This window comes from Cebidichthys violaceus, unplaced genomic scaffold (genome assembly GCF_023349555.1).
Source record: "Cebidichthys violaceus isolate CVI_PGR_0920_01 unplaced genomic scaffold, fCebVio1.0.p SCAF_30, whole genome shotgun sequence".
NCBI classification, from domain to species: domain Eukaryota; kingdom Metazoa; phylum Chordata; class Actinopteri; order Perciformes; family Stichaeidae; genus Cebidichthys; species Cebidichthys violaceus.
In genome coordinates, this window is record NW_027176484.1 from 1,035,431 (window position 1) to 1,061,789 (window position 26,359).

Here is a 26,359-nt window from a genome sequence, read left to right on the forward strand (position 1 = left end):
GTGTGCTCAACAAAAGCATGGAGACCCACTGGCTCCGGAGCATGAGGTCTTTGTAGTATTACATGACCATAAATAGGCCTATTGATACCACAGTATTATGATATCAAACATAAATATAAGTGTATATTTTAGTTTTTTGTGTATAATATTTTTTGGACGTTCGTGCAACACAAAGACGTACGGACTAGAGTAACGCTGCAGTCACACTTCCTGTATCAGGGCGTCATTAACCCCAGCAGCTGTGTCCATGGGGGGGGGGGGGGGGGGGGGACTTTATCACAGAGGCCTCCAGATGCATTATGGGTCTAATTATGTCTAATAGCTTCCACTTGAGAGTAGGGGGAGCCACTCACGGAGGGACACAACACAGACGTGAACTACACTCTTCATGGAGCGTGACGGTGAAACGGTCAAAAGGTTACTTAATTACAGAACAGACCGATGCGTGCGCCATTGTCACTGACACGTTAGCAAAACGACGTAGCAACGTTAGCATTGTGAATGAGTGGCGCAGCAGTATTTGATGTCGGAAAGCTGAATTACGTCAAGCCGAGTCAGCTCGATGTCAGCTCTCGTCACATTATAGTATAAATATTCAAATACACTGGCAGCCCGACGCGATGACACTTTCGCATGTAAGATAACAAGAAGACCAAAGTAAACTGAGAGGGACTGAGAGACACGTGGTGCTGAAACACTTGTTCTTCACACTATTCTATCTTTGTCTTCTCGAGCGCTGGAGGAGCCGATAAATACGCTTTCAGTCCCGATGCAGAAACCTGATCACATGTTTAATTAATACGCCGTGTGCCTGACTCTCACTGCGTGGAACAGACTGGGATCCTTCTTTTAAATGCAAGGAAACACCAAGCTTCACGTCAACATTTATCTCCTAACCTACAACAATAATATGACGAATAAATATAAATGTACCGCGTGTGAAACTAAAAGTTAGCACACAAGTTATGTGATGTTTTTGTCACATAACTTGCGTACTTCAGTACACTTACGTGGGTATTTTAACCTAAACGACGACCTTTTCCTGAACCAAACCAAGTGGTTTTGTTGCCAAAACCTAACTAAGTATTTCCTATATATCCTAAACCTAACTAAGTATTTCCTTTATATCCTAAACCTAACTAAGTATTTCCTATATATCCTAAACCTAACTAAGTATTTCCTTTATATCCTAAACCTAACTAAGTATTTCCTTTATATCCTAAACCTAACTAAGTATTTCCTTTATATCCTAAACCTAACTAAGTATTTCCTTTATACCCTAAACCTAACTAAGTATTTCCTTTATACCCTAAACCTAACTAAGTATTTCCTTTATACCCTAAACCTAACTAAGTATTTCATTTATATCCTAAACCTAACTAAGTATTTCTTTTATATCCTAAACCTAATTAAGTATTTCCTATATATCCTAAACCTAACTAAGTATTTCCTTTATATCCTAAACCTAACTAAGTATTTCCTTTATACCCTAACCCTAACTAAGTATTTCCTTTATACCCTAAACCTAACTAAGTATTTCCTTTATACCCTAAACCTAACTAAGTATTTCCTTTATATCCTAAACCTAACTAAGTATTTCTTTTATATCCTAAACCTAATTAAGTATTTCCTATATATCCTAAACCTAACTAAGTATTTCCTTTATATCCTAAACCTAACTAAGTATTTCCTTTATATCCTAAACCTAACTAAGTATTTCCTTTATATCCTAAACCTAACTAAGTATTTCCTATATATCCTAAACCTAATTAAGTATTTCCTATATATCCTAAACCTAACTAAGTATTTCCTTTATATCCTAAACCTAACTAAGTATTTCCTTTATATCCTAAACCTAACTAAGTATTTTTGTAGCCTAATGTAACGAGCGGAAAGTTACGCTTGTTGCTGGATTTCGTAGGAAAACGCAGGTAAAATGAGGAGTAACTTTTTAGTACGATATCACAAACCGTTGTGTGAGGACACCTTGAATGTATACAGACGTAGAACCGGATAGCTCGGCTCCGTTGTCACCGATTCCAGCTCTTTGAGTCAGAATCGACCCGATGCGTTGCGTCTCTACTGGAGCGACAACTTGAACCCTCTTCACAGCAGAAGGCCGAACACAGAGATAACTCCATCGACGTGATCTACTCCAGCTGCGAAGGGGCAGAATCCAGATCTAACCCTCTTTATCTCGCAAAAAGCCCATCAGGACAATGAATCACCGCGCGGGTCTGGCAACGCTTCCTGGTGCAAAGCCAAAATGGCTATTTTATGAAGCAGCAGCAGCAGCAGCGGAGCAGGAGGCAGACTCATCCAGAACCACAGCATTATTTTTAGATGAGGGCGGGTGGACTACACGCCACTTCGCTGATTGTATTTAATGGACGGGCCTGGTATTCTATCTCTCTGTAATAAAAACAATAAATAAGGGATAAAAGAATCACCGCAACACGGCGTAATCTCCAAAAAAAGGACAGATAACGATGTAGGTTAACACAACAGACGAGCGTGGTCCGCTTATGTAAGCAGAGAGATGATATGATTCACTGACAGTCGCAGCGATCGGCAGCATGAAGCGACGGAGAGGACGCACAGAACGAGAGAGAGAGAGAGAGAGAGAGAGAGAGAGAGAGAGAGAGAGAGAGAGAGAGATGAAGCGTGCGTTAACAAAGCATCGATCCTCGACTTGTCACTTTTAGATTACAACGCTTTCCTTATTGATCCAAAAATCGTCGAACGTTCCGCAGCTGATTGAGCAGATCTATAGAGGAACTATTTGGTCCCCTGTCAATAAAACTGGTGAGCAGATAATGAGTCGGGATCTCTCCAGGCCTACGCTCCTCTCTTATAGACATGTCAATCTCTAAAAAAAGAAAAGCCAGAAAGACGTTCTTTGACCTCGTCTTAAGACATTTGTGGCGTTGTGTTATTCATACAGGTTACCAGGAGTACATGTTATTATTTGAGTCATGTGCCGTCGTGTCACATGACAGTGAGAATGGCAAAGCTTTTACTTGTTCTTGAGTTAGATGGAGGTGTGCATTACATAACAGCAATGACATGCCTACCTTGTTTTTATTAGTAATACACCGATACTTTTGTCTTCCCACGACTTAAAAAAAAAAAAAATCCCACAGGAGATCCTGACCCACGGCTAAGAAACCATCGCACGATAGACCATGATGCATTTGTCCCATTGTTTTATTGTCTACGACCCTCGCTGTTAACCCGTTTATCTGTTTAAAACCCGGTAACATGTATAGTATTGTGTACATTTGTTATTGATCTTTTTGATGGCTTGTATTGCGTTTTATTTGCCCTCTATATCACGTTTTCCCTCATCTTATTGAGCCGTTTCTTTTACACGTATAACCATCCAAGTTAAATTTAACTTCAGGATCAATGAACTTGATGTTATTTCTGTCTTAAGTCAGAAACATGAAGCTAGTATCAAACACCTACGGCAGCTTAAACTCAGTCTATCTGAGTATTTGATACTTAAATTAGACCTCTGTCATATATTTTGACCTGAAAGCGTGTTAAAATGACAGAATGCGTATGAAAAGTGTTGCTGATGACGTCGCTCGATTGTGGTGATAATTGTGTAAGCATGCTTCTCCCAAAACCTAAAAAAGGTCACTCACCAATGCAACTGTATAGAAAAAGGTGGGATGGTCCTCTTTAACACACACACACACACACACATCAAGGAATAGCGTTGTGGTTTTTTTTGTTATTTATATACATATAGTGTTACTGCTAAATCTGTGGAGATACCTCTGATCTCCGTTATATATTTAAATCAGTATAATGTCAGGTTGTACCGCTAGTTCACACAAATACTACATCCAGCATGCACATAGAAGGAGCTCCAAAAAAACATGGAGTAATATTATTTCACTTAGGGATGTATATAGGTTCATTCATTCATTCATTCAATAGCGTAGTTAGTCCTTTTTCGTTTCCCTGACATCAAGAACAACCTCTGGATTTACTCCGACGTCGTGGTTCATTCAATGCATTTCCGATTTAAATCAACTGGCCTCATCTCATCTCATCAGTCGTGTTTCGTGTCCGACGCTGGTTTCGATGTCGCGTATACAATGACACAACCGCAGAGAGCAATGCTGTAATGCTCGTTATCATTTTTATTTTTAGGCGTGTGTATTTATGACGAGCTGTCAGGCCTCACAGCTCGTCCTACATGTTCACCCCTAAAAGATGCCTCCTCTCACCTCCACTCCGCTAGCTAGCTTAACGGGGTTTCTACGTCACGGACGGATTAGCTAAACTAGCTCAAGCTCCTGTTAGCGGCTAACGTCGGCTAACGCTAACTGACGTTAGCTGCTAACAGTAGCTCGAGCGACTTATCTCGTGAAATAAAAGCCTGTCAAATGGAAAAAAATAAACAGCGACAACGGTGGTGACGTCACAAAGCAGTAGCCACAAATTGTATTGAATTATTTTAACGTTAACTAGCAGAGACGTACGAGTGAGGACATCCTTACCTCCTGCTAGCATTAGCCGGTTAGCTGCTAACGTCTCGCTGCAAAATTAAAAAGACCAGCAGCTGCTGCTGATGATGACGGCGACCTGGGTGGGATGGGAACCCCTCCGCGGTCACAGATGAGGGAGAAGAGGTGAATTCAGCCTGCTTGTTTTTCTTTATATCATCGGTGGAACGTGGTAAATGTCGGCTGCAAAAGAGGTGGCGACTTCCTCCAACGGGCTCGCTGCGTAAATAAGTGATGCGGTGTGTGTGTGTGTGTGTGTGTGTGTGTGTGTGTGTGTGTGTGTGTCAGTCACAGACCTGCCTCCTTCACAACATCCTCCTCATCATCGTCGGTCTGCAGGGAGTTCCGCATATTGAGACCTAACGAAACCCACTTAATGCTCTCTCTCTTGCGCTCTCTCTCCACGGGGACTAGCCGCGGTGGTTGTATCTCACTCGATAATCAGTCTGGACAGTTTCACTGTATATTAAGGTGTTTTTATCGCCTAACGGTGCCGGATAAAAACCCACAAACTACAATTATTAACTTCAAGTCATGGCAATTAATATCACTTTAAAACTTTAGATTTTTTTTTTTCATACTGCCATCAGGTATATTCACATCCTCTTACTGTTTATTATTTATTTTTGCCACAATATGTTTAAATTCAATTTATTTAGTATTGTCCAAAATCACTAATTTGCCTCAGAGGGCTTTACAATCTATACTCATAGGACATCATCTGTCCCAGGACCCTCACGTCAGAACAGGAACCCCGCCTCGCCTCCATTAAAAAAAAATCAATTAAAAAAATAAAATACTAATAAAAACCTTAACGCAGACTCTACAGGGACGAGTGTGTCTGTGGTCGCAAAGGTTTCCTTAAAAATCTGTACAAAACTGTTTTGCAAAGCCTTTTCGGGGCCTTGAGCTGTCAGCTAAATTAAATATTATTACTAGCTGTATTTATACTAGTGTCAGTTTTGAGACGCTGGGACCCAAATTTCATACATCAACAAAAATAGATTACAATTCCAAATAATTATAGAAAATATGGCCCCAAATGTCATCCAGTGACACCAAAATCTCAATTTAGCGTATCAATTCTTGAGTTACGGCCAAATAAAAAAAAAAAAAATAGCAAATACAGCAAGACAGGCACCGAGCATCAACACGCCAATAAAACCAAAGACATCAGCACTACAGCATAGCTTTAATTTATACTGTACATACAAAACAGAAGGTCTTCATGAGTTACGAGTATTAAAATAGGTTTGCATTTCTATACATCAACAATGTTTACAGTGTCACCCTTTTGAAGACAGGAAGTAAATGAGAATCAAGAGATGACAATTACGGTATATATACAGAACAATTAACCTTTGATACCGACAGATTCAACAAAAACATGAACACTCCAAAGACAGAAAGAGGCGGGGCTTCTTGCTTTTTGCTTGTTTGATCACAGAAATGACAAAATGAATTGACGGTCAGGAGACCTGGGATTCATACGAAGAATTCACCCCAATAATAAGATGCTTTTTTTGTTTGAACTTAATTGTTAGTGTTTGGCTAGAGATAACCTGCAAGCAGAAAAAAAACAAAAAAACCGCATTTAATTTAAAAAGAAATGACAAAAAAATTATCACTTATGGTCTCAAAATGCTGCACACTGTGATTATTCTGCTTCTTTTAACATTGATTGACCTGTCAAAAAGAAAAACAATCAAATACATTATTTACAGGTTAGAGGGACGTAAGAGAATCTATAACAAAATAATTTGTTGAGCGTCAATTAAAAAAAAAAAAGTAATGAAGTGATGAAAACCGGCTCGATACAAAACACGGTCAGACAATGTCTTTTACACCGTCCAGCCTGAAACTCTTCTGCGTGATTTTTTTTTTTTTAAGATTACTCGAATCAAAGCTCGACTTTTAAACATCGCTTCCAGTTTTAGGCAGCAGGAAAAAAAAAACTCAACAGAAGCCTTTTGTCAGCTGATTAGGAAGAGGAAGGAAGAGCGCTCTGGTTATATCGTTTCTGTGATGTTCGTAGAATAAAGAACGAGGAAGAAAAACAACCAACAGGTGGCGCTCACTGCGTTTCTCTTTACAGAGATCAGAGACGCTGATGCATGAGGAAGCAGTAAATCAAAAAAATAAAAAATAAAATAAAATCTATTTCTTAAACACAACCTGTATTCCTAATGTTGAAGACGCAATCATTTAGAGAAAGAAATGAATTAAAATGGCAATAAAAAAATTAAATGATCAGACTATTTGTGAGATCCACAAAAGGTCGTTAAATCAAAACAAAAATAATGTGAAGTACAGACATATTGTTGGATGAAGAGAGAACAAAAAAAGAATGATCAAAACACAATTAATTGGGATGAAATCAAACCTGTTACGATAGTTTATGTTTCAATTAATGTTCCACTTCGGCTGTAACAGGCTCGCTGTTAAATGCAATTTTATGAATTTAAAAAAAAAAAAAAAAAAAAGGAATAAAATTGTATAAAATACAGCGGAACGCTCGGTTTTCACTGGAACTGTGTAGAAGCTGTGTGTGTGTGTGTGTGTGTGTGTGTGTGTGTGTGTGTGTGTGTGTCTCATTTTAAACTGGCGACACCTGGAACTACACCGACCGCTCACAAAGTCACTTTCAAGCATTACGTCGTCCGGTTTTCGGCCCTAAAAATAAATACAAAACTTCACAATTCTGAATTTGCGTCGACATTTTTTTCTTTATCGTCCGTTATGCACTTCAAGTTCACACGGCAGCAGGAGGAAGCATCGAGAACACCGACATCTCCGTAGTTATATACAGTTTATTAGAACTCAGAAGTGTAATGTTTCGACTCATTCACCGTCAACAGAGATTTTGGTACGTTTGTTTTTCCTAAATCTGAGCAGTTAAAGCTGTTGGTGTTCGGTACTTTGGATCCTGATAGATTATGGTACATTATCAAAAATAAAAAGGCCGTCACGTCCTCTACATCCTGTCCAAGCTATGTGGATGTTGCCGATACATTTTTTTTTGCACACCTTTAAAAAAAATGCTAGTGGTGAAAAAAAAAAAAAAAAAAAAATTCTAAATATAAACTGCTTTGCAATGAACTGAATAAAAAGTACATCTCACAATACACGTTAATGACAAATAAAGTGATAATAGAGGCGATTCTCTCCGTTTTGATTCATAAATACAAGCGTCAGGATGGATTTCTTATGCGTTTTGGAAGGAGGGTCACGGAGACGGTGGCGTGACTTCCTGTTTTCAAAGCAACGTTTAAATCTTTAAGACTTGTCGGCGCCACCGCTCTGTGTGAGAGAAGACACGTCATCAGTGTCCTCTTAATGAGGACACAGCCTGCAGAGTTCTACCTTTGTGTGCGTTATGTGATTGTACAATCTGTGTGTGTGTGTGTGTGTGTGTGTGTGTGTGTGTGTGTGTGTGTGTGTGTGTGTGTGTGTGTGTGTGTGTGTGTGTGTGTGTGTGTGTTTTCTACACAAATTTTTATTTTTTTCTTCTCGTGAAAATAAATATACAATTTACATGAAAGTGAACGGGTGTTTATAAATGGCCATAAGGGCCCCCCCCCCCCTTATGCACCAACGTATTCTAACGTTAAAGAAGCCTCCAGCTCCCAGAGGTGGACTTCACATTACTTCACCCGAAGCACTACGGCAACCTTCTGACCACTCCAACAGGAACACACACACACACTATCTGTTGCCATATCATGATGCACACTACCAACCAGATGGCCTACCACTGTACCCCAACATCACCAAAGTGAACAGCACTGCGCGTGTGTGTGTGTGTGTGTGTGTGTGTGTGTGTGTGTGTGTGTGTGTGTGTGTCTCTATCTATCTATCTCTATTTCGACTGAATGTGCAGCTGTGATCCTGCCGTTGGAGCCAACACCTGCTCAGATTATAAGTGTTTAGAGGATGTGTATAGAAGTGCACTAGGAAAAAAAAAATCAACAGAACTTTCAACAGATATTACAATCAAAAGAAAACCGGCTAAAGAGCCTCATTACGGTGGTATTTAAAAATCGCCGTAATCACGTCAGCATCTACTCGAACGTGAGGACAACAACAAAGGCTCAAAGACAACTAGGTGTTCATGTTTCTCCTCGTGAACACAAAAAAAATAAAAACATTTAGCAGTCTGTCTGAGAGCAAAGGGGCGACGATGCTCTCCTCCTCTTCCTCCTCCTCCTCCCACGAGAGAAAAAAAAACCAAAAAACAATCTCGCTGCTGGCAGAGAGGAGTCAGTGTTCCTGCTGGATGCCGCGTTCGTCTCGGGCCTCAGAGAGAGCGTGACATCGTGGAGGGGGGGGGGGGGGGGGGGGGGGGGTCCTGTATGTCACTCGTTGACGTCCCAGATTTCAGAGAGCAGCGGGGGGAGCTTCTTGTCCTGGAGGCGAAGGGCAAAGACCTGCTCCGAGTGGACGCTGCTCAGCGTACGAAGGCTCACCAGCTTCATCAGCATGCGGGGGAACATCAGATGATCCTGAGGGGAACCGTCAAAAAAAACCAACAGGTTTAACAAAACCACCTCTGCAGGAATGACTTGCTCTGTTTTCAGTTAAGTCACTTCCACCAAACAGACTTCTTTTTTTTTTTAATGTAGCAAACAACTGATCTCGTAACGCTTCAAGCCCCCCCCCCCCCCCCCTCCGGCCCCCCTCCGGCACAGCAGGAGAGGTTGCGTAAACTCACATTTGGTCTCTTGATCATGATGTAAGAGCGCAGCGCGTCAACGTAGGGCTGCTGCAGCCGCTCCACCAGCTCGTGATCCTGCACGTTCGGCCGATCTGAACACAGGGTTTAAAACCAGACTTCTATTACGGACTGGTTTTTGGTAAAAAACGTGGTTCATACTGACGAGGAGTTTTTTTTCTCGGAATACATTTTCACTGCATTTTTTTGGTGGAGTTTTAGGAATTCTGACCTGCAGAAAAGATGTTGATGGCAATGAGCAGAGCATACTCTGCCTCGTCCAGATGCAGGTCGTTCATTCCTTTAGAGAACTCAAAGATGGGGTTGATGAACTCAAACTGAAGCCCTGAGGAGGCGAGAGGAGAAACAAGGAAACTAGAAGTCACTTTAAAGAAGAAAATGAGTTTCTTTTTTCTATTTTAAACATATCTACACCCAGAATTTATGAGTTTCATATGTTGAATTTAATATCTGATGGTGACTGAATAGTTGTTGCAATAGTTTAGGGATGCTTGGGTACAAAATCATTTTAACTTGGCTAAATTTAAACAGCATGCAAGACGGGTGAAATACAAGGAAATCAAGTGATTCCAGATGTTCATATTCCATAAACCTCTGACGGGCAGAAACAAGCGAACGCACCAGCTTTGGCGAAATCTTCCTTATTGTAGCTGAAATCCTTCAGGAACGTAATGCTATCAATAGCAGGGTTGTACCGCCGAGAAGTCTCCAGCAGCATAATCTGAGGACGGCAGACAGAAGTGGAATATTAATACACAGATGTTTGATATTGTCAAAATCATGCAGGAAGCGACTCTTTCTAAACAGCATTGCTGAGAAGCAGAATGTCTGTCGGTGCTATCGATTCCTGAATGCACCATGAACTTATTTTGACATATAAAACTGCAAATAAGTCCGTTGTTGAAGTTCCTGCATTTGGCGCGAAGACGAAGTGAAGTGAAGTGAAGACAGACCTCAATGGTTGAGGTCTTCAGCAGAGCGATCTGGTCCTCCCTGGTGAGCTCCAGGAAACCGGGAAGCTGCTTGGCGAAGTCCACGATCTCTGGACCGACATGATCGCGAGCTCGGTGAAGTGGGCGAACCGCTGCTGACGCACTTCTCGGTTCTGAGGGTCCTGACTCTGCGGCCACGGCTGTCGGATTCACACAAAAGATCATATATATATATATATATATATATATATATATGTGTATGAATTAGTGAGTAAACACTTCCCCCACACACACACACACACACACACACACACACACACACACACACACACACACACACACACACACACACACACACACACACACACACACACACACACACACACACACACACATTGCAGGTTCAAGCTGGACTTCAGAGATGCTGAAATCAAGTACGCTTTCACCAGAGATCGACTACAGACGTCCCAGACTCTCTGGGTACCGGTCGATACTTTATCAATACATAGTTTATTTTACCATGCGTCATAAAATCTGTGTACTGTTGCTGCTGAGACACAGCAGCCCCCCCCCCCCCCCCCCCCCCCCCCCCCCCGCACATCAGAGGACAGGAGGAAGGACGGACGTCTGTGTTCATTATTTATCATCTTCGCTCAGGAATATGATCTACTTTATTGACTTTTTAGTTTTGATTCCAGTGAGATATTACAGACTCTATGTAGTGACTTTGCTGTTGCTGCTCTCGAAACAACATTTTGTCATATAAATAAAGTCTAATCTAATTTATCAAATAACATATTAAAAAGCAATTATTTAGTAATGAAAAAGAATCAATAGGAGTATCGATTAAGAGCCGAACCAATAAGAGTATAGATTAGAGAAGTAGTATTGATCTCTCTCTCTCACACTCTCTCACTCACACACTCACACACTCTCACACACACACACACACACACACACACACACACACACACACACACACACACACACACACACACACACACACACACACACACACACACACACACACACACACACACACTTTTATTGCGAGCCCGTCTTAAATCACAGACTCCAACCTGCAGGTTTATGATTAAATTGTGTACAAGAGTACAAAGTTCTTCATAAGTCTGGCCTCTTTAAAAGGCGGCCATTTTATTTTGATAGTCTGGTTGAAACGCTCTCTACATCCTGACATCGAACGCTCGATGTCATTACGATACTTTTAAAATTCATATTGGTTGATTTTGGGGGCGTGGCTTTGGAGGTCTGTGTTGACTTGGCATTTTTCATGCTATATTCGGCTGCTAGCTACTTTGGTTAGAAAAGAGTTTGCAACACTGGGCTCTGTTCTCCTGTTGGATGATTTACAAATATCTCGAGATTACCAACCCTAGCTTTAAAAGAAACAGCAGACATTTCAGGGCACAACCTCCATTTAGAAGGTTTTCATGTTCATGGGCGCCATTAAAAACGTCTCGGCGCCTCCTCTGTGACGCTCACTCACGGTCACTTTGGGTCGGTCGAGGAACGACCTCTTGTTGCACTGCTTCTGCATGGCCACCAGCTTCTCGATCATCTCCTGCTGCTGCGGCGCCAGCGAGACCGTCTCCGGCGGCGGCGTGGGCGTGACCACCGCGGACGTGCGGGCCGTTTCGTCCTCGTGGTGCTTCTTCATCTTCTTCAGTCGGATTTGTTCCTCGGAGAGCACGCCTGCTGGTCAAAAAGAGGAGTTAAAAAAAAACAAAAAAAAAAAAAACGGGACGTTCCATTTTTACACTCGGGGCTACAATGAGACGGTGAGAGTCTGAATTCTCTCCACACACACACACACACACACACACACACACACACACACACACACACACACACACACACACACACACACACACACACACACACACACACACACACACACACACACACACACACACACACACACACACTCACACACTCACACTGCTCCAGCATGCCCGCCTCCCGACACTTGCGCAGGCGGCACTGCTGGCACTTGCGCCGCATGTACATGTCCATCTCGCAGCGGCCGTTGTTCTTGCAGGCGTACTGGGCGCTTTTGATGACGCTGCGTCGGAAGAAGCCCTTGCAGCCCTCGCAGCTCAGCACGTTGTAGTGGAACCCGGAGGCCTTGTCGCCGCACACGCTGCACACCTCGTTGCCCAGCATCTTGGGCGCCGGGCCCTTCTTTCTCTTCACCGGCTGACCATCTGCAGGCGGTAGAGAAAGAGGTCGACGGACCGCGTTAAGAACTAGTTCGGTCACTGAGGGTTGTTCAGAGCGTCTGCTCTTATTTGAATGAGGGGACACATAAGTTGTTCCCGGCGTCTGATCAAAGCACAGATCGGCTCCAGACAACCCTCAAAATGCAAAACATCCAGACGGATTCAAATTTCGAAATTAAATGTTGCAGCATTGTGGCTCAAATTCATTTCCAGAATGTGCTGACACATCCAGTGGTGTCCAGCTGTTCCTACATGATGATTGATGGATGTGACTACCTGTTTTTCCCCACATATGAAACTGGACACTCCCACAAAAAAGGATGTGTGCTATTTCATTGACCCTCTACACCCCCGAAGCAGTTTCGGGGCGTTTTTGTTTTCCGCTTCGGTCACGTTTTTTTTCCTCTCTGTGGTCTTGATTGTCACTACAATATAAAACCTCTATGGAAACCATCACGGCTAAAAAAAAAAATGTCTTTTGTGCAGCGCGACACATTTACCATGCTGTAAACCATAAAAAAAAAGAAAAAAAAACACAAGTTTGACATTAAATGAGACATGTAGAATAAAATGTTTTTGATGAAATATCACAATTTTAAGCTGAGCCACACGTGATGTGTTCAAGGACTGTCGGAAAGATGAAAATCTGACAGAAATGACTGTTTTCAAAGCTTCTTGCTGTGACGAATGGTGTCGTTTTTGGTGGCTGCGAGCCCTTTTCCCTCACCTAAGCCGCCAGGCGTGTCGCCTGCCGACGGTTCCGGCTTAATGTCGCTCGGCTCCACCGGCAGAGGGCTCCTCATGTCGGTCAGCGGCAGGCCGTTGTGAGGGGGGGGCGGCGGGGTCGTCTGGCGGGGAGAGGTCAGCCAGCGACAGCGGGCCGTCCTGCTTCATTGCGCCGCTTCGGCCGCTCTCCTCAACCATGCAGTCCAGCTGCAGCTCAGAGGCCCCGACAAACACCTTCCTCTCATCTGACGGAGGACGGACACACACACACACACACACACACACACACACACACACACACACACACACACACATACATACACACACACACACACACACACACACACACACACACACACACACACACACACACACACACACACACACACACACACACACACACACACCACACACACACACACACACACACACACACACACACACACACAATTTCAAAAACTGTAACTCAACAGGGACAGGTGTCCAAAACACACGTTCATGAGACAAAAGCTGGTAAACAACACAACACGCATGCAATATAACGCAATACTCACGGGTAAACACGACTATAGTAACGAATTTCTGCTGAAACCGTGAGAAATCAAAGCATTCCTGTCACATATGGATGCGTTTAAGACACCCATGAGTGGTCTTGGTTGTGCTATGAATCGTTTTAGGTGGACAACATAATAGATAACAGATAGAATAAGAATATTTAAAAAAAAAAAAAACAACGGCTGGATAGCCTCCCCCGCAGCATACAACAACACACACTGAAGCCTGTGCAGTTTGGTCTCTCTCTCACACACACACACACACACACACACGACTGATACAGATGTGGCTCCTCTTACCATGACCAACATCTGGGATATCAGTCACAGACAGCGTGGACATCTTCTGCACAGCAGCTTGTCATTACGAAACCAACGTGCACCTGTGCAACAAAAAGGAACAATCGCACCGAGTTATGACGGCAGCAGTACAAGTATAGACGTGCGTATTAAAAGGGTGGTGAACAGGGAGGGGAGAGTGACCCTGCTGACGCTGTACGCACACATCCAGAACAGGCAGGTAGTTCTATTACGTGACGTGAGGTTAAACAGCACAACGGCGTTCTTAGAGAGATCTCAGAACGGACCGAGGTCTGTGACAGTAAGTGGACATGAAAGCCGACCGGCTGCAGAAGCAGAAATGAAAGTTAGTCATGTGCGCCATACGGGTGCATTTCAGGAAACTGAGTCAGCAAAAAACACACACACACACACACACACACACACACACACACACACACACACACACACACACACACACACACACACACACACGATTCCTGGCTATTCTTAACCAGCCTGAGAGACGGAAACCCCAGTTTAAAAATAAAAGGCTTTATTGCATAAAAATGATTATGCGATATAATATAAACACTTCACTTATTATGACAACTCATTGCCAGTTTATCGAGTCAAGCTGATTATGACTACAGCAGTCTAATACAGAAATACTGCAATAAATACGACTTTTGAAGAAGGATTTAATGTTTTAGAGTGTAATATATATATATATATATATATATATATCAAACACAAAAAAAAAAAAAAAGCTATTTTACTCATTATGTTGAGACGGTCTGAGGTCCTGCTGCCTCTGCTGGACATCACTTTTGTACTATATGCGTATTAAATATGAAGTATCAACAAACCTATTCAGACCGTCTGAAACGTCCTACTAAACACACGGTTGTTTCTTCTTACCTCGTCTCTCTAAATGTAATCTGACGGCCGACAGACTACGAATGAGTTCAGGGATGCAGGATGTAATCGATCCATCTGTTATAACGGAGCCTTCTGAATGTGGTCCGCTCGGGTCGGTCCACCACTAGGACTGTCACCTAATGAGCTTCCTGCTCCTCATCCATTCATTTCATGCGAGACAAGAGAGCCGCGGAGGGAACCAACAACACGCGTTGTATTACGCAACCGTTTGTGACGTCAGTTCTTCGCCACAAACATATACGAGGTATGATTTACCCAATAGCTCTCTGGTTACTAACAATTTAAATGTGCCAACCGCCCCGTCAACTGTGGATCTCACAGGTCCGGTAGCGATGTCTAAAAACGTACTCTGCGGCCCCGCGATATCATAAAAGTATTAAAGTATTAGAAGAAGAAAAGAAAAAAAAGTTGCCGGTGAGATAACTCGGGACAGTCGCAAGAAAAATCATGAAATCAAGCTCAAGGCAGACAAAAGATAGTAAATGAAGCGTGACTGAATATGATAAATGTCTCTATTACCTACAATAAAAACTAAACGCGTGAACGAGCCACGATAGCGGAGACGACGGTCACTTTCAAAGCCTCACTGATAAGCTCCTAAAAACTACAGCAAAGCAGTAAAGCGCTTGTTGTTGTTGTAGCCGTCCACGATAAGAGACTTCACACAAAGTACGACTAAAACTATGTTCACGGACCGATATCAGATATCGCTGACAATATGAACCATTTATTTTATTCTGTTTATATACTGGAATAATAACTCCTGCTTAAGTTGTGACCAATCTGTTGCTGCTGTACGATTCATTGTATCGGGAATAAATTAAAATTCTATTAATTTATTTCTATCCTTTGTTTTACACAGTTAGGAAGGCGATGCTGAAGTCCAGCCTGATGTTTCCTTCCACAGTGAGGCGTATTGATTGAACATCTGATCGAGGTTTCACTATTGGGACTGAAAAAAAGTCAAATCTTTGCATCCTGTTTGCCTTTAAAATATCAATACCAGAATGTCGCAAAAATGTCACAAATTTGCTGCGAAGAAAGATTGAAATTCTTCCAGGATTTTTCAATAACAGCCTATAAATTTACATATTTAAAAAACATTTTGCTCTGGATAACACACAATCTACAGGACAACACAGTGATAGCACGCCTCACTAAGCCCAAACTAATTTGGACTGACCTTACCTCTGAAGTTGACGTCTTACTTATCGTCGATCCATCCCGCCCAGCAGAGTCCACGGCCCCGGCCTGTCGATACTCCCGCGCTGATGGAGGACTCGCTTTGCCCGATGAGCCTCGAGGACGCCAAAACACACACACACACCCCCCCCCCCCCCCCTCTGTGACTTATTGGGGTCGGAAATTTAATAACTCGATATCTTGAAGACAACGAGTAGGGAAGGAGACGAGTCCCTTTCTGCAATGCCCAATGGGAGACGGGAGGGAAAACAGAGAAGGGAGGGAGGGAGGGAGGGTGAGAGAGAGGGAACAGCAGAGGTTACTATTGGTCATTTGCGATGCTCTTAAATCCCCACAGAGCCCTTGTACTCCCCCCCCCCCCCCCTTGAACATTTTAAAAACAGCCTGTTTTACTCTAACAGCCTCCTAAAGACGACCCCAGCTTTTTTCCAGTCGTTTGAAAATGAAACATTGCGGTCCCCGAAGCAAAAGGTCGACACCATTCAAAGCCTTTCTTACCAAAACAATACAACATTTTGCTACATTTAGAGCAAATGCAATATTCAGACATAGAGAAACCACAAATCAATACATCAAAAAGTCACGTCAGCGTAGCGGATCATAGTTTGAGTTCTCTTAAAACAAGCTCCGGAGTCCGTTGCACAGACACAATAGGTCCGGCACTCTAACAGGTATCCGGTTTTATTGGGTGAATTCACATTCTTTGGTCGTAAATCTACTCTGGTCTATAACCTCGTGTCATCCCCACGCTGATCTCTCTCTGTACAAGTCCAATGTCCCCTGCATCTTATCAGCCAGTCACCTTTGTCCATGAGCATGTTTTCCTGGAGAGCTGGAAATGAAATGAGCGCACCAACCAAATCAATAAAAGCACTGAATTATACCCAAACCTCTTTTTTTCCCTTTTGAAATATCCAACACCTTCTCTCAACCTCGTGTTCTTATACAGTCGTCTCTGACACGTTCTGTACAGCATGTGGTCTGCATGTACAGCATGTTACAGTTTGCTCCATCAGTTGTATAATTCAACTACATTTATGTGCCACGACAATATCCTGCCGACAACCCAAAATAGATAACTTATTACACAAGTAAATGTAAATATAAAGGACAGAGTTCAGATGATTTAGCAACTACTGCTGAAACAATTACTCAATCCACAGCGAAAAATGACTGGTTCCAGCTCCTCATATGAGAATGTTTGATGGAGTCTTCCAGATGTTTTTACTGATTACCTTTGAGTTTTGGACTCCAGGTTGGAATAAATAAGCGATTTTTAACATTTAACTTTGGCGCTGTCGCCGTCAGATCCACGTTACAGAGTGATCCGTGAGAGAGCTGTGTTCATAAAAGCCTCCCAGGCAGTAAAGACCAAGCATCAGTGTACAAGACAGCATGAACATTCTCAGAAAAGGACCAACGGTATGTTACCCTAAAGTGAAAAAATGGACAACCTTACTCAGCAACTACTTGATGTGAAAGCAAAGAGTCAGTGTTTTCAGGAGTCACAGGTTTCAAAACGAAGACAAAGTTCCCACAAACATAGTGATGGAAGAAGAAGAAGAAGAAGAAGAAGAAGAAGAAGAAGAAGAAGTGCACTCAGTTATTTAAAGGTCTCACAGACCCACCCAGATGATTTCACTTCTTCTGACTGGAGACTCTGCTCAGGTTAACACTGGGAGGAGCTGTGATGGGAACTATGGGAAGTAACCACACTACTAAAAAACACGATTAAATCAAACTGCACTGACAAACAGGTGACACAATATGTCATGTTTGTAAGATACACGCCAACACAGAGGACTACTCAGACTAAAGAAGTTAAACCAGCCGTGTAGGTGGCAACACACGCTGCAACAAGATGTAAAAACCAAACTGTCACAGTCTGGGCCAAACTAGCTAATGTACAGTTAGCCTCGGTGGCTACTTACTTAAGCTAGTGGTCGTTCATTTCGCAATCGTGTTATGTAACTAAACACTTGAACCAGCATGTCGCAACATAAAAACACACATTTGTCAAAGTTTTAAATTGACACTGCTGATACTTGCTTGCAGCTTAGGCCACAGACTTTGAGCTAACATTAGATAGCCAGTCGTAATGTAAGCTAACCAACAAACAAACAAACAACAAGCTAGCTAACGGCAACAACATTCAAACGGAACGTTACCAAGTTAGCCTTAAAACATTGCGGATATATAAACCCTACAAGTGGATGTTAAAGTGAGATTAGCTTCAAAGTCAAATCCAAAACAAGGCCGTTAGCCGAACACCCCCGCACTCAAAAAGCAACACCCTTTAAACAAGTTTAACAGCTAACTTACCTAGCAAACGTTAGCTTAGCTAACTTAATATCACGATAATGGCTACCGACTAAAGGAGCAACATTGGTTAACTTGCCGGAGACTTCGAGCCTCCGCGAGTTTGCAACTACTTGCTGGTTGCGGGTGTGCTACTCCGTCCGTTTGTGGCTGTTGACAGCGGCTCTGACAACCGGAGCTAGCATGTTAGCTCGCTAGCCAGCCAGCGTAGTTATATATCACGTGATCCAGTGGCTCCTGAGAAGCGGCTCGCGCAGCAGGAAACAGACTTTGTTCCGTTGGGGGTCTGTGGCCCAGTGTTTAGTCTTGCAGGCAGCTGGCAGTGGAGGAATGTAATTGCTTAATTTTACCCAATTCAGGTTACTATACTTAAGTACAATTTTGAGGTACCTGTACTTTACTTGTGTATTTTCATCTTATGGTACTTTATACGTCTACTATTTGGAGGCAAATAGGGGTAAATCTAACTCTGAAGATGTAAGCTTTCCAACGATATAATAAATAAAGAATGGTCCCTGTCATTATTCTTACATATTATAATATTGGATTATTATCGCCATAGGTTGGGTAGTTTCATCTATATGATATTGTTTACAGCTCTGACATATAAAGCTCACAGTTCACCACAGCCACACCTCTTTTTCTCCTGAGCCGCCGCTAGAGGGCGGACTCTTCAGAGAAAGAACCGGAAGTTGGTAGCGGAAGTACATTTTTATCTTCGCCGAAGAAGAAGTTGGGCGGCGATGCAACAAAAAGGATGCAAACTACCGCCAAACACCACAGAAGAAGAAGAAGACGTTGGACAGATAACAGCAACGAACTGCCACTTTTCCCCCCGTCGCGGTTTTTTCTGCATTTAGTTTTTTAAACTGCGTTTCGTCAAAAATCGACGCCATGCCGGTTATCTGTGCTGCTATAGGGTGCAACAATAAGTTTGTCAAAGGGTCGGAAATCCGATTTTACAGGTAAGTTTTTCACTTTAATTTTAGCATAATTTAAAGTGAACAAAATAACCGACACGAATATCTTTGCGTTTACGTTACTTTAAGTGACGGTATCGCCTCTTACAGGCAACATTAGAACAAGTTTCACCTCGAGTTTATAACTAGCTAACACTCCAAGCTAACGCTAACTGACGTCAAACGTGCCTATTTTAAAACGCACTTTATCTTTTGGCTAAAATTGGGCTTAAATGCATAGTTATACGTTATAATGTGCGTATGCATATATAGATATAGGTTAGCAGATAAGTCTTACCACAAATTAACGAGTTTAATTTATTTAGGAAAATACAAGTAATACATGATAACGATCGCATGTTGCAGCTCTACCGAATTGTACCACGTGTACTTGAGTCTTAAACTAGCCTGATGATATGGCTCTATTCTACTTAGATACAAAGTAATTTAAAAAGTACTACACGGTGTGAGAAACAAAATACGACAACACATTTGTGTAAAAACAGAATTCACTGGGAGGTAAAGAAGATGGGACTCAACAATTACACAGAGGTTTCTCACAACATGATATATTGATTAAAAACGTTGCTGTAAAACATCTTGACCAAGACAAATAATTAGTACATTAAGTACTGGCAATGTAACCGTTTCTGATCTCTGGTAAATCTTTTCCCTCCCCACGGCTATGTGAGTTTAATATGTGTTTGTTTCTCCCCTCTCTTCTGTGCATAAGGTTCCCCCTCAGCAAACCTCAACTCTCCGGCAAATGGGTACACAGCCTGGGGATGAAGAACTTCATCCCGACCGCCAACACGTGCCTCTGCTCGGAGCACTTCAGGGCCGACTGCTTCAGGGACTACAACGGCAAACAGTTTCTGAGGGAGGACGCGGTGCCCACCATTTTCAGCCAGGGCCAGGATTCATCAAAGGTGTTGTACAAACTATTCCTTTCTCACAGTCGTCCCGTTTCGATCTTTGTGTGAAGCGACTCAATGACTCCATAATATCCCCCCACAGATCGAGCTTCGTAAGCGAGGGGTGATGCCAAAGGAGGCGAACGTGGCGACTCCAGTAGCAACACAAGCCGAACGAGACAAAGCGAGAGAGGTGGTCAGTCTGCGCAGAGACAAGCGAGGAGGAATGAGGGTGAGTTTTCTGTTGCGTTCTCCGCACTGTAGGTACATCCTATTGGGTTAACCGTTTAAAGTTATTATGGCAATTACTTGTTAAAGGGTCACTTTTTATAACAGAGTAAAATATAAATGTATAGATGTGATTATTACGCATTTTAAAAGGTGTATCTGGTGGAGCCTAATTTATTAGAATTTAGGTTGACCTGGACCTTTTTAAGCCCGAGCGCCCCCTTTTTGGGGGGCTGTGGAGAATCACGAACAAATATAATGATGTTGCACATCAGATGGGCTATAAGAATATGTAAGCTGTTTTTAACACAACTCAAACACCAACTAAATGAATTACCAAATATCAAAATCCATATAGTGCCACCTAGTCATTCCACTTTATGCAATACGCACACATGATATCTCAAAAAGAAAGCAGACACTCCACAGATTCCAGACGCACACATCAAATCCAGCTACATCAAAGCATCAGCGAGATATGAGCCAAAGAACACCAACAACCGAAATCGCTTCATCAAACGATAGTTATAAAAAAATCTCTTACCTTGAGCTGTTTTTCCGTGAAAAGATCGTTTTTCCCGGTAAATCTGCGCTGAAATACGTCCAACCTACATCCTGTGTTACACTCTAATCATTCCGGGCGTTTCTATGTTGCTGTGGGTCCGCGGAGGAAAGGTGTGTCACAGCCTGCACTGCCCACAGAATCAGGCATCAGCTTTGTTTTAGCGTCATGTGTGTAACTTTTACGGTTGATTTATTGTTTTCCCCTACTTTGTTCGAATTTATTTTTGAGAAAGCTGTCGAAACGAGGCCCAAAGACATATTTCACTCCGGAGGAGGCTCTGAAAATTCTGGAGGAGGACCCCGGGAGCACCGTTTGCCCGATTGATTCGTCGTCAGATGACGAGGATCTGGTGCATCCTGAAAATACACGGGACACCAGTGACTCTGATTACTGTCTTCCATCATCGGAAAGGTATGGATTGTCTTATAAATGTTATATTTAACACATTTTCTATCTATCTAGCATTCTCGTGGCAAAATTCTGGCTTAGTTATATGGTCTGATTGTATACTGTGTGGTTATTTTTGTTTATTGCATTTATGTTTACCGGACCACTGAATGCATATATTTATTTTTCTTCCACATTTGGGTTTACAGTGATGAGGATTACGAGCCACCCCTTGCCAGCGTCTCGGGACCTTCAAGTGTCCCACGGCCAACACGTCCACATTCGGCTTCAGAACTTTCACAACCTCAGCCGGGCCCAGCAGTATCTCCTCCCCCCACGGCTCCACGCGCCAGGTCGTTGACGCCCCAGCCGGGCCCGGCAGCACCTCCTCCCCCCATGGCTCCACGCGCCCAGTGGTGGGCACCTCAGCCGGGCCCAGCAGCACCTTCTCCCCCCACGGCTCCACACACCCAGCCGTTGACACCCCAGTCGGGCCCATCAGCACCTTCTCCCCCCACGGCTCCACACACCCAGCCGTTGACACCCCAGTCGGGCCCATCAGCATCTCCTCCCCCCACGGCTCCACACACCCAGCCGTTGACACCCCAGTCGGGCCCATCAGCATCTCCTCCCCCCACGGCTCCACACACCCAGTCGTTGGCACCCCAGCCGGGCCCGGCAGCATCTCCTCCCCCCACGACTCCACACACCCAGTCGTTGGCACCCCAGCCGGGCCCATCAGCATCTCCCCCGACCACTCCGCGGAAGAGAGGACGCCCCCCTCTGAGAACTTCTGCCAAGCGTGCAAGAAGTAGGCTGGTATCTGCAGAGAGTGAGAGCGAGAGTGAGAGCGAGAGCGAGGAGGGCGGCACGTGGCATGACGGAGCGGAGAAGTGCATCAAACCCGGCGCGGGCCCAGCAGCATCTCCCCCGACCACTCGGCGGAAGAGAGGACGCCCCCCTCTGAGAACTTCTGCCAAGCGTGCAAAAAGTAGGTTGGTATCTACAGAGAGTGAGAGCGAGAGCGAGGTGGAGGAAAAACCTACAGAGCGCGTGGAGGGCGGCAGGTGGCATGACGGAGCGGAGGAGTGCATCAAACCCGACCCGATCAGGTTCATGCCGGCCAGGATCCCAGGCCCCGCGTGTGACACCACCTCAGCATGGTCTCCCCTCCGCATCTTCAGGCTTTTTTTTTCTGCAACTGTTGTCCAAAAAATCATCGACAACACAAATGCCAACGCCGCCGAAAGAAGGAAAGCCGGGAAGAAATTCAACTGGGAAGTGCTCACGATGGAGGACTTCTACACATTCCTCGCCATCATCATCTTCACCGGCTTCGTGACGGTGCACCACATGGCCGATTACTGGAGGAAGATATGGCCGTACAACTTCCAGTTCCCCGGCAACAGCATGACGCGGGACCGCTTTGAGGCCATCTTGTGGTCACTTCACCTCAGCGACCCAAAAGAGGACGAGGAAAACGACAAGCAAAGGAACACCGCTATGTACGACCCGCTGTTCAAGATCAAGCCGCTCTACACGGAGATGGTGAAAGCCTGCAAAGCCAACTTCCAGCCGCATCAGAATCTGTCCATCAATGAGCGGATGGTCGTAAGCAAGACCTGCATCAACGTGAAGCAGTACATGAAGGACAAGCCCACGAAGTGGGATTACAAACTGTTTGTGCTGGCGGATGCGTCGATTGGCTACACGTGGAATTTCTTCGTCCACGCGGGCAAAAGTGAGTCCCCCACGGGCCACGGTCTGAGTTACTCGGCGGTGATGGACCTTTTGCCTTTTCCTCTCCTCGGCGGCGGCTACTTGTTGTACACGGACGATTTCTACACGAGCCCCGCGCTCTTCACCGATCTGGCCACAAAGAACATGGGCTGCTGCGGGACCATCAGGAAAACTCGAGTCGGCTTCCCTAAGACCCAGAACAACGACCTGCCCAAAACGGCTGAGAGGGGAGACATGCGTTGGATCCGGAGCGGCAAACTCCTCTTCGTGAAGTGGATGGACACGCGGGAGGTGACGATGTGTTCCACGGTGCATCGGGCCTTCAGTGGGCAGACGGTGAGGAGAAAGGTGAAGGAGGCTGGGGTGTGGCAGAACAAGTCCGTACCGGTTCCGGACAGCGTCGTGGACTTCAACCGCAGCATGGGCGGTATGGATTTGTCCGACGCGATGATCGGATTTTGCAGCGTCCGCCACAAGACGATGAAGTGGTACAAGACTTTTTTTTACCACTTCATGGACATTGCTGTGGTGAACAGTTACCTTTTGCACAAGGAGCTGTTCAAGTTGCGGCGGGACCCCGCCCAGACGGAGCCCTTCACCCACAAGACCTTCAGGGAGCAGTTGGCCATGGAGATGCTGGAGTTCGCCGATGGCTCAGCGGGCCCCCCTCCCCCTCCCCCGTCCCCACCCCCCACCTGCATGCCCATGTTTTTCGACGGCGAGGAGACGAGGGTCAGGAAGTATTGCAAGAGGTGCCACAACGCTGGACTGCTGAGGGTGAAGACGTCCACTTGTTGCAGGAAGTGCAAGGTTCCTCTCTGCCTCACTTCCAAAAAGAACTGCTTCCAGCTGTGGCACGATGGCCAATAACGGCACGATGGACAACGGCCTTCGCCTGGGTGGGGTCCATCCACCGATGGACCCCACCCAGGCGAAGGCCGCCACCCACAATACCTAAATAATGTAAATTGTTTTTTAGTTTTACCTGTGTTTTCACAGTTTGTATATTTACAAATGTTTACAGTTTGCTCTAATTAAATCTGTTCCATTTGGATTCGACATTCAGTTGATTTGTGTGAGTATTTTTTTTTTAATGGGAAAATATATAGAGGTCTGGTTGAATTTTCCAAAAAAAAAGCCAAATGCTGCTTTATTTGGATGAATTGAACACCATTAGTGAAATAGAGTTTGGTACATGAGACAATTCAAATGGAACAGATGGTGCCACACCTCGCCTGAACTCTCTGTACTAAAAGCTCTCTAATTTAGTTCTGCTTCACTTCATCAAAGTCAAACTTTGCAGAGAGACTGTTCACATATTGTGCTACGATTTGGGAGAGGTTTAGACCTGCAGCTGCATCATTCCAAAGAAATACTCACCCTGTAAGTGCTTCTTTCTTTTCATTTCTTTTTTAGGCAAACCTGAAACCTTTTAATTTATGCGGTGTCCCATCTTCATTTACTCTTAACCAGTAACATAGATTTACTCATCTGAATCTCGCAAGTGTTCCCTTTATTATAACACCAAAAGTATTCAAATAGACCTTGTGGTTGCAGAGATATACTCTTTTTAAGTATGGCTATGCAATTTTTGAGCCTAAAAAAATAATCGGTTTGTTTCTAAAAGGTCTCCTGAGCATTAAACCACAAATGTTTTCTTCTTGTGATTAACGACTGCGTAGAAAACATTGTTGTGATGATTGTTATAAAATGTACCTTTTGTTTGTTCTGTCACAGGGTGGACGAGGAGGCCGCGGAGGAAAACAACTGACGGACAGGTAAGTGTGGTGTTTCTTTCTTCTCTGCTGAATTGTATGGGAGCAGCATCTCTTCACAGTTTTCCACCACTTGATCGCTGCTCTTCGGTGAATGCGTGTCCTTGTCCTCGTTCGGTTTGTGAGAGTGATTGTTGAGCAGATGCGGTAAATGTGCTTCTTCTTCTGTAACGTGGCCGTCACTCCACCTTCTTGTGAAACGGAGAAACACGCACGAAAGAAACCGGCTGCTGGTGGAGCATCTTTACGCGTCCGAGGTTATAATGTAACCTCGGACGCGTAAGTAAGTAATGATCGATTGGTTCGTTTTTTTTTAAGAAATAAAAGTAGCTTTCCCAACATTGGTGACAGATATTTCTTAAGTTAAGCTGTTGTTTCTACTTTTACTTTAGTTCAGTTCCACATCTGGCCTTAGGGGGCAGTAGAGAAGACGTTTAAACGACCTGTGGAGTGTTTTTGGGACTCATAGTGCGTATGGACTCATTAGTTAATGTAGGACCTGATGATGTCGGCGCTCTATTTTCTGACAAAACAGCTGGAATAACTTGAACTTCCCACTCTGATCGCATCACCTGTAGGAGCTTTCAGACGGTGTGGATGTCCTCTCGGCCCCGGGTTGCTTAATGAATTCTGAATTTGAGGATTGTTTCATAATGATGTGGAAAAAAAAAAAAAAAAACTGTCCCCAGGTTATCATCCCTCAGTGAGTGTGTCATGATATTAACTGTCCTTGTCAGACCGTGTTGAATCATGAAATAATGCTAATTTCTATTCCACAGCGATTATTATTATAATTAAAATTATAATTATTATTATTATTATTATTATACTGTCCGCTTTTAAATAAAACTAAAACCGGTGATCAGAGGGGGGTGGGAAAGTAACGTCTGCGTTTTTGTTCTCGTGCTCGCAGGCAGACCGTCGGGGCCAAGAGCCGAGTGTACGACAACAAAGGCCGGCTGCTCTCCAACAACAAGGACATGTGCGACTGTCTGGACGTGGACTGCATGGGCTGCTTCTACCCCTGCCCCGACTGCGGCTCGCGCAAGTGCGGGGTCGAGTGCCGCTGCGACAGGAAGTGGCTCTACGAGCAGGTGGAGGTGGAGGGCGGAGAGATCATCCGGAACAAGTTTGCTGTTTAGGAGGCGGAGGCGGCGGTGGCTGTTTAGGAGGAGGAGGAGGCGGCGGCGGCGGCAGCTGTTTAGGAGGAGGAGGCGGCGGCGGCGGCGGCAGCTGTTTAGGAGGCGGCGGCCCTTCATTCAAAACTGTGACGAAAAAGAATCTTCCACAATGGTCGCTGATATTTATCAGGATTTACAAAGACATTGCCTGTGGTAGAAAACT

The 26,359-nt window shown here is 44.2% G+C and overlaps 3 protein-coding genes across 3 annotated transcripts in view; 1 reads left to right on the forward strand and 2 right to left on the reverse strand.

The window, feature by feature from the left end:
- Window positions 1-4,747, reverse strand: part of madd (MAP-kinase activating death domain) — a 51,438-nt gene extending 46,691 nt beyond the window's left edge. Inside the window, 1 exon segment of the mRNA XM_068724288.1 lies at window positions 4,515-4,747. The gene's annotated coding sequence lies outside the window, so the exon portion shown is untranslated.
- A 946-nt stretch (window positions 4,748-5,693) lies between these two features.
- Window positions 5,694-18,684, reverse strand: nr1h3 (nuclear receptor subfamily 1, group H, member 3). Its single transcript, XM_068724251.1, is given in 13 exon segments — window positions 5,694-9,022; window positions 9,232-9,326; window positions 9,464-9,577; window positions 9,874-9,973; window positions 10,206-10,297; window positions 10,300-10,384; window positions 11,692-11,897; window positions 12,143-12,409; window positions 13,152-13,257; window positions 13,259-13,395; window positions 14,005-14,087; window positions 16,114-16,345; window positions 18,451-18,684. Coding segments are annotated over 11 exon segments (1,392 nt in total). The 5' UTR covers window positions 14,048-14,087; window positions 16,114-16,345; window positions 18,451-18,684; the 3' UTR covers window positions 5,694-8,875.
- Window positions 18,685-19,189: 505 nt separating this feature from the next.
- On the forward strand, window positions 19,190-24,173 carry LOC137882195 (piggyBac transposable element-derived protein 5-like). Its single transcript, XM_068724361.1, has 5 exons — window positions 19,190-19,412; window positions 20,140-20,335; window positions 20,424-20,552; window positions 21,346-21,524; window positions 21,710-24,173. Exons 1-5 carry the CDS (start codon window positions 19,342-19,344, stop codon window positions 24,108-24,110), a joined length of 2,976 nt encoding a protein of 991 aa, XP_068580462.1. The 5' UTR covers window positions 19,190-19,341; the 3' UTR covers window positions 24,111-24,173.
- Window positions 24,174-26,359: the final 2,186 nt, after the last annotated feature.

Bases quoted from the DNA above. Each gene is read 5' to 3' on its own strand.
- LOC137882195 (XM_068724361.1), top strand. From the start codon at position 19,342: ATGCCGGTTATCTGTGCTGCTATAGGGTGCAACAATAAGTTTGTCAAA. The intron at 19,413-20,139 runs GTAAGTTTTTCA...TCTGTGCATAAG, and splicing joins TCGGAAATCCGATTTTACAG to GTTCCCCCTCAGCAAACCTC. The intron at 21,525-21,709 runs GTATGGATTGTC...TTGGGTTTACAG, and splicing joins TGTCTTCCATCATCGGAAAG to TGATGAGGATTACGAGCCAC.